The sequence below is a fragment of the Bombus vosnesenskii genome, unplaced genomic scaffold (genome assembly GCF_011952255.1).
Source record: "Bombus vosnesenskii isolate JDL3184/JDL3185 unplaced genomic scaffold, Bvos_JDL3184-5_v1.1 scf7180000013263, whole genome shotgun sequence".
In the NCBI taxonomy this organism is placed as follows: domain Eukaryota; kingdom Metazoa; phylum Arthropoda; class Insecta; order Hymenoptera; family Apidae; genus Bombus; species Bombus vosnesenskii.
Window position 1 is genome coordinate 9,516,238 of NW_022882923.1, and position 8,687 is coordinate 9,524,924.

Below are 8,687 nucleotides of genomic sequence, written 5' to 3' on the forward strand. Positions count from 1 at the left end.
GATAAACTCAATGATCGAAAGTCGAAATGATCGAACGATCGAACGATTACTTCAGTGTGGTTGCGGTTGGATGTTTGAATGTCGTGACTTTTATAAGTTTATGATAGGAATTTTTTTCTTTATTATTTCGGAAGAACGATGGATCGTAATTTTAACAATGTCGTTTGCAACTATGTTACAGGCGAAAAAGGAGATCTACGATGTGAAGCAACAGAGGTTATGTCTGGCCCAGGATGAGTACAATCACCTCAACAACGCTTTAACGACGCTCGGTGCTTCGCGTACAAGTTGTGAGTACATATTAATATTTATATATTTTCAACAAATTTTTGACATTCAAAGTACTCCTCAAAGTATAGTTTAGCGTGGAAAGTAATGATTTACTTGGAACTTATGACGCGCTAATCGTTCGTTTCGTTATCTGTGCTACACAACACCCTCAAATAAATTTACTTTACAATAAAAGTATTTTTATCTATATAGTTGTTATTATCGTGTTATTCCTTTACAATTATATCGTTCGTCCAACTAGAATACAGCAAAATTTTGATACCACAGCGATTGAAGGGATATTTCTTATTTTCCAAAAAATTTGCCAATGTCGTCTTCAATTGTTTGTAGAATACAAAGTCAAATAAACGCAACAATATTTTTTATACCTTTTGATTCAGAGTTCATTGTTATTTTCCACATATAGGGTTAATAAAGAATACATCGAACGAAAAGGTAATGATTGATCATCTATCTCGTCTACAGTGTGCTCCAGTTCAAGTTCATTGAGTACCAAGTACGATCCGGATCTTTTGAAATCCGATGTCGCGCTCGCGAGGAGTCGAGTTTCCCGGCTGAAACGAGAGCTCGAACAGATCCGCGCTGAAATGAACTGTACACAACGAGGAGTGGACACTCTTGCAAGGTATGTCGTTACTGTCTTCTTTCAAGATTTACATCAGACATCTAGTGGAACTCGTAGAAGTACGGATTTACATAAATATCATTTATAATTTTATCGTAACAGAACGAATAATCTACCGAGGACACGAGTTTCAATGTTTCCTGTTATTTTTGATATAGCGTCGAACAGAAATTGAGCGGACATCATGGCGGTTGTTACAACATCACCGAGGCCCAGGCAATCATGACGGAGCTTCGAAACATTCAGAAATCGCTGAGTTCGGGCGAAAAGGAGAAAGCCGAGTTGATGCAGTCTCTGGCTCAATTGAAGGACGAATTGACGAGACTACAGCTCTGCGAAGGTAGTCCCGAGGCCAGCACTCTTAGCTTACCTCAGGAGAAGCTTAGTACAGCGTCTCAGACTGATCTCTCCGGCGAATTGGTCCCGATCGGTACTCGCCTGGCCGAGATGGCACGGATGAGGTTGCAGTACGACGAAGCAAGGAAAAGGATACAGCATATACAACAACAATTGGCGGACCTCGAGGAAAAAGTAACTCCTGGTCAGACAGAAAGCGATAAGGACAAGTTGTTGCTGTTCCAAGAGAAAGAACAGTTGCTTCGAGAGTTAAGGAGTATCACTCCGCGTACGAGAACGCAACAAGATATGAAGAAGATCCAGAGTGAGATCCGTCGCCTCGAGCAGGATCTAAACAACGCGCTTGAATTGTCGAACAAGACGATTACGGATCGCGTGCGACTGCACGAAGAGAAGCAACTGCTGTTGCAACAGTTGAGGGACGCTTTACGCTCGATGGCGATGCTCGAGGGTCAATTGAAGACTCTCAGTGCAAGCACGCTCTCGGTGAGCAGCAGTTCCAGTCTTGGAAGCCTTAGCACGACCAGTAGCAAGGGTTCGCTTAGCTCTGGATTGAGCTTCACTGATATTTACGGCGGTCCTCAGTGTCTGGGCCCTGTCAGCTCTCAACAGGAGCGACCAGTCGACATGGTTGATCTACATAGACGCGTAGAAAGATTGCTCAGAGGATCGGAGCAGAATAATCTCGTCAGTACGCCTTCTCCTGGCCGATCGCAGCCAAGTTTGTCGCCAAGATCGAGTCTCTCCAGCGTCAGTCCACCGGTCTCGCCGCTTTATGAGAATGCCCCGATGGGCCCACCACCTGCGTATGAACACGTAGAGATGCAGAGAAGGCAACATCAGAGACCTACAACCTCGTCGAATGCTCACTTAGATGGAAATCAGCTGGAGGACCGTTTGGCGGAGCTTAGGCTTACTCAGCAGCAAACGTCGTCCCACGAACAATCCTGTGTTGCGCCTCAGGATCGTCTTAAGTTGGTCGGTGGCCCACATCCACCCGTCGAATTGCAATCTGGAAATATGTCCCAAGGAAGCGGCCTTGGCAGGCCTGTATGCGTTATGCAGCATCAAATGTCTCCGCAGGAACCACCGCCTCTTTCGCCTATAAGTGAGACACCTCCTCCTACTGGTATTCGTTCGAGAGCTAGCAGTTCTGGTACGAACACCAGGTCCGTCTCGGCAGCTGTTTCCGACGAAAGTGTCGCGGGTGATTCGGGAGTATTCGAGGCTTCTAATCGAAGGAAACTGCCCGGAGCGATTGGCGATGTCAATTCGTTGGCGCTTGGCGAGATGAGCCTGGAGACGGCACAGGTGCAAATTAAGCTTAGGTTGGTTTTATGTTTATATAATTCTGTTTCATAGATTGGAGATCGAAGAGCCATATGAGATATGTAGGCGAAGAATTGGGAAATGTTCGGTTCGTGTTTCTGTGATCTCATTCGTCATCCGTGAGTGAAGTGATAACTTACAGTGACAGTGATTTATGTAACAGACTGGAGGAGTTTTCTCCTTTAAAGGAGTCTAGTCGAAATTAGTTTATATCTCATATGGTTCCTATCTTGTAGAAACAATAACGTAAGTGCTTAACTAAACAATTTGTTTGTTTAGATATTCTGTAAGTGACGGTTTGCTCCATGTTGGAATCGAACGTGCCAGAAATTTGGCTGCACTTTTCATACCTAACAACGCGCAAGTGTGAGTATTTATCTAATCGTATAATTTTCCTATTATTCAATTATTTCAATTCGATTATAATGCACGTGACTGTCAGAAGAAATAATTTTGTTACATATTTAATGTTAAGATAATTTATTCGGTAAATTTTTTAAAAACAGTGAAAAATATTATGATATTTTTTATAGAGTATTGGGAGAATGGAAAGAACTGGCATAACTTATTTTAACTATCTTTTTTTATTCGAAAGTTGGAAGTGTTCTTGGATCCTTCCTTTCTCTTTTTAATCGTTATGATATTTCTTTTAATCCGAATAAGAATATAAGAATGTAATTTTTTGATCGTAAAGTATCTTTATGTAAATGTAGCGACATTTTACAAACAAGAAACGTTTTCAACGAGACATAAATATATGCGATATTTAGAGTCACGTTGACGAGCCTGTTAGGATGAAGATTAAAAATGTTGAATAGTAACAGTTGTTTTTTCCCTGTTTGCGCTTTAGATACATAAAGGCTGCATTGCTTCCGATGCAACCGCCCGTTAATCACATGTGTTGTACGAAACCTGTTGTGGATCTGCGCAAACCAACCTTCGGCGAAACATTCCCGATTGCAGTACCACTCAACAAACTGTACACGAAGACATTGCAAGTCAACGTTTGGTGTACGGGTAACGAGTCTGAGGAGTGCTTGGTACGTGTGTCTTCCGGCTCTTTCTTGTTTCTTTCCTTTGAATATCAAGATGGCAATAAAGTATTGAAATCGTCGAATGCTTGTCTAACGCACGATAAGATTCTCATCAGTTACCAATTTATTGACAATTCAATGGCTTTTATAATGACGTTGAATGCAGCCATAATAAACAAGATATGATCGCGTATACATTTTTTTGTAACGTGATATGCTTTTTACGAACTTCAGGTTCATTTATCTTAAATATGCTAATATCTTTATTTTGTTTATTTCTACTAAACAAGATACAATAAGAAGTACTGTAAATTATACTTACTTTTGATAGCAAAATATTAATTTAATGACGTTTGTGTTTATTACAATATAGGCATTCTCTTGCCTTTGGAGATCAACAATATTAAATTATTATAATTAAGAGATTTAGAATATACCAATTATATTCTTATTTCTAGTCACTGTATTTTTCCAACTGATTAACTTTTTAACCTTTTCATTGCAGGGATCCGCCCAAGTGTCCCTTGCAGACTTTAGTCCAGAATCGCCAAGCGTGAAATGGTACAACATACTTTCCTTTCGCTTCATGCAACCATCCGACAGCCCGAGCACTAGCACCAGCAATAGCAACAGCATTTCCATCAGCGTAGCGAGGCAGGCCAAACACGACAAACAAGAATCAGACTTATCGGTATATCGTGCTGGACAGAATACGAAAGAAGAAAGCAGTGACGAGAGCACGATTATCAGTTCTCAAACGTCGACTCTGACGAGAAATCAGGGATGCGATGAACTGCAAACGGCAATCTCGTTAAGGCTGGAGGAGCTAGCCAATTGCTTGGGAAGTCCTGAAGAAGAGGATGAGAACGATGGAAGTGAAAGCGGAAGTGAGGACAGTGACGAGGAAGGAATCATTGTAGAATTTACGATGGAAGATAATGTTCTGGAGGATGTGTTAGAACATGAGGTAAATAATACTTTAAGGTACTATCTTCTGGTATATAATTTTCTATGGATAGTTGCCATTAAATATTCTCAAAGCATTTGTTGTAAATTGCTTTCTAAATTTGTAAAGTTTTATTATAAATAATTATAGGAGGACGAGGAATTAAACGAAGAAGCAAGACAAACTCAGGACAAAGAAACTAATACCGAGTGCGTCTTCATCCCAGAACAAGGGAAACAGAGGAAACTTTCGGCAGCCGGTGTCGTTTCTAGTGTTATGCACGATGATAAAAATTCGATCGTAATCAAAAGAAGTCAAACGTTTTCACCCAGTGCTGCAGTCAGCAAAAATCACTATATTTGTCGGGTGAGCATTGCTTTCTTTTTTAGAACATTATCTATAATTTTTAGAAATTTGGTCAAGTAGTCTAAAATTTAATTTGATTATTTATTGCAATCGATGTTTCATATTACAGCTCAATCGAAGCGATAGTGATAGTAGCATGCCGCTTTATCGCAGAGGCGGACCATTTCAACGAAATTCGGTAGAAAGACGGTCTCTTCGATGGCGAAGACCTTTGTCCGCTCTCAGTTGTAAAACTGCCTCAAAAAAGTCTACCAATTTACCACCTACCGCTAGAACCTCACTGGATCTTGAATTGGATCTTCAAGCACAGCATGCCAGACTGAACAATCTCCAGGACGAGTTGAGTAGATTGCGAGAATTAAAGCAAAGGTTAGAACAAGCGCGAGAAAAGGGAGACACAGACTTTGCGGCATGGTTGTTAGAGGACCACAAGTTCCAGAACCTGATGGCACAAGCCGAAAGTGGAAAGAACGGCAAAAGTGCCGAGGATAAAAGAGTAGAGAAGATGTTGAAGAAAACTTCGAAAGAAATCTACAAACTACGGAAAACAAAAGCTGGGAAAGGAAAACCTGATATTATTTCGTTCAAGTATGTACATTACTGTTTAATATATAATATCTGAAGTTTCTATTTTAAATTGTTAGAAAAAAAATTATGCGGAATTTCTAGCGTCTAAATGAAAATTATTCGTCTACTTTTTGACCAATTTTTCAAAACATTAACTTATACCATAAAACGATATTCGATAAAAATATACAATAAATAGTTACATTCACTGGAAATGTTAACTTATAACATTTTTAACGTAACTTTAATTTTGCATTTTAGAGAAAAGATGGCTTTCTTCACACGCGTTAATCTCAATGTTCCTGTACTTCCACCCGAAGATTCATTGTGTGAGAATCCATCGTCACCATCACCATCACTTATTCAGCACAGGAGACACGCCTCGGAACCAATTGCCACTGAATACATGGTTACTAAGCTTGGTGCTCAAGGTGTTTCAAATTTGACCATGCGGTCAAATAGTGTTCCTAGCGGGAATGCGTCCGCGGTGAAGACTGACGGTGCCGCGACCAATAACACGACTACGGTCACGAACGTGATCGAGGACGTTCCGGCCAACAGTACAAATAAATCTGTGAACGCGAAAGGTCGATCTACCGAGGCGAACGTGCATTGTCAAGAAAATGGTCAAGGTAGTGAGAGCCTAAAATCAACCGAAGAAAACGATAGCGAAGAGCCAAGGAGGTACGAATACGTCGTCGACAGAGTTCTCGGTGTCGAGGTGTAACGTTTACACCCATATTTTTGCCAATAGACAAATCGTTCGAATCGTTGGATAATTAATGCGTACCAGTCTGGTGACTTTCAAAACGGAAACGGAGGATTGAAAAAAAGAACAAGAGAATGTTGTTGTTTCTTTAATTTTTTCGAATTCCAGGTGCCATGCACGATGAGTAAAGAAAAACTAGATGAAGAACGTTTATCGAAAAACACTTGAACGGCATACACATAGTGACTATAACTAGTACAACAAATTGAACGATGTTGCTGATATTTGTTATTGTTTTCTTTTTTTAATTATTGATTATCGACAACGCGATGCCTTGAGAGAGTCATTCTAGAAAGACTTTTGAAACGATAGAAAAAAATGCGCGAGACAAGCGCTTTGTACATACGAGAATCGTAAATTATTTAAATGAGATTTTATGCGAGAATTATTTAATTTCAATCGATTCCATCGGGTTCCTCTCTTGTATCCCGGTTCATTATTTTACGTTATATCGCTTTGCTCATTTCCCCTTGCATATTCCCTCTTTAGAGCATACATGGCCCCACCGAGCAGCTGGACTGCAATATTGAAAATGTAATAAACGAAGAAAAAGAAAGTAAAGGGAAAGAGGAAAAAGCTGTCGCCCTGGTTGGCTGAACTCTGCCTCGATTCCATTACTGCCATTTCGTAACGTGTTCGCAATTATAATTTCGGATACTCTTCCTTCCGGCTACATCGAATGATATAATAAGTAAGTGTCTTTTTATTGTGTTTTTAGCGACGAGTTGAGTTCAGCTATGTTCCGTTTCAATTAGATTATTCTCACTCGGCTCAAAGCGTGTTGCAAAATATGTTAACGTCGTGAAATTGTTGATCCCTTTATTGACGAAAGAGATATAGCGAGGTCATAAAATTAGTCATAGTCGAAAATACATGGTCTTCAAATGTCGAAGCAAAATTTCGAAGAAGAGAAAGAAGAAGATCTAAGGGGAGAGATAAGGCGCTTGAGCTTTGCCGAAAATGTAAGATGTCAACTTAGAATTAATACTTCCTTTACAACTGTAGCTTTATTTTTACCAATACAGTGATTATTATGAAATAAAAAACGACGGAGGTTGTTAATACCGCGTAATTTTAATGTATGTCTACTTGATGCTTTAACTTATGACCTCATTATATGACACTGTACATGATATCGATCCAAGCATCTGCATGTACACGTATGTATTTGCGTTAATTCTTTAATATATCCAAATACAGAGTCATTAACATTTTATCGATTGAAAAAATAATTAGGTGTATCGATAGTACGAATGCAGCGATTACTTGAATTTGACTTTAATATTTCTGTACCATTTTTGCGAGTATATCGAGGAACCTGGTAGAAATTGAATTTTCTTGTGGAGGTTAGTAAATGTCTTTGAAACAACAATCATGTAAATAACTTTGTATATACGCATCGACAATCCTGTTTACGCGTCTATAAAATATAAATATATATAGATACAAATTATATACATATATCCATGTATTTACGAGTGCATGCGTGTGGGTCTATATGTTGCAACATATGTTACGCGTATACATGTATGTATGTATCTATAGTGCGTATAAGACAGAGAAATTTATGCGATAAATTTGTATGGTCCGAGAATGCATATTTTTATAGTAAAATACGTGCACAACTTGTACAACAGCTTTTATTACTTCATTGACAACACAGAGGAAGAAACGGAAGTAGTCTTTTCTGTAATAGAATTACGTTTTCAAAGTGCAGGACCTATTACGTATGTATGTATTTAATTAACGTGTTGCATTAACGTATTGTAAACCAATCATTCGACTAGGTGACGTAATGTCTTACGGTGTTGAAATCAAGTATGACAATGATGTCGATGACAAATGTTAAACGATGGGGCGACGATAGTAACTAAATGCGTTTACGATGGACGGTAGCAAAATAAAAAACAACGATAATGCTGTTAATAACGGTATCAATGATAATGGCAATGTAAAGTGGCGGCAATGAGTATAATAGAACATGAAATATGAATCATGGTACTGATATCGATAAGAATAGTAATAACGATAATAATAAGCTCGTAATGAAATATACACATACATAAACACGTACATCCTCCGAGAAACAACCACAATATGACTTGTAAGTAATAATAATGATTTAAATGGTAGTGATTCATATGATAACGATTAAAAGGAAAAAAATACAGTATATATATTCTTGCCATATTATTTTGTATCGTAAATTTTGTTTCTCAGACTTTTAGTGATTAATATACTTCTTTTAACTCCTGAACCGTTTTATGTGACTAACTACAGCAGTGGTGCAATAAAATTATTCTACCATAGTCCGAGTAGTACGAAGATTCGACATATTTTCAAATTTGGAATCTCATATGACGCAGCTATTTAAATGCAATTCAATTTCCGTAGAAATATTTT

At 38.7% G+C, this 8,687-nt stretch overlaps 1 protein-coding gene across 5 annotated transcripts in view; it reads left to right on the forward strand.

The window, feature by feature from the left end:
* LOC117231220 (protein kibra) overlaps window positions 1-8,541 on the forward strand; it is a 42,766-nt gene extending 34,225 nt beyond the window's left edge. For 4 of the 5 annotated variants that reach the window (XM_033489473.1, XM_033489444.1, XM_033489434.1 and 1 more), the window contains 9 exons: window positions 182-290; window positions 757-916; window positions 1,075-2,601; window positions 2,882-2,968; window positions 3,453-3,642; window positions 4,142-4,603; window positions 4,733-4,948; window positions 5,058-5,536; window positions 5,777-8,477. In XM_033489473.1, the coding sequence (XP_033345364.1) occupies window positions 182-290; window positions 757-916; window positions 1,075-2,601; window positions 2,882-2,968; window positions 3,453-3,642; window positions 4,142-4,603; window positions 4,733-4,948; window positions 5,058-5,536; window positions 5,777-6,242 (3,696 nt within the window). In that variant the 3' untranslated portion in view covers window positions 6,243-8,477. Of the gene's footprint in view, window positions 1-181; window positions 291-756; window positions 917-1,074; window positions 2,602-2,881; window positions 2,969-3,452; window positions 3,643-4,141; window positions 4,604-4,732; window positions 4,949-5,057; window positions 5,537-5,776 lie in introns of all 5 variants that reach the window. The other variant, XM_033489462.1, reaches the window with a different exon arrangement.
* The last annotated feature ends 146 nt before the right edge of the window (window positions 8,542-8,687 follow it).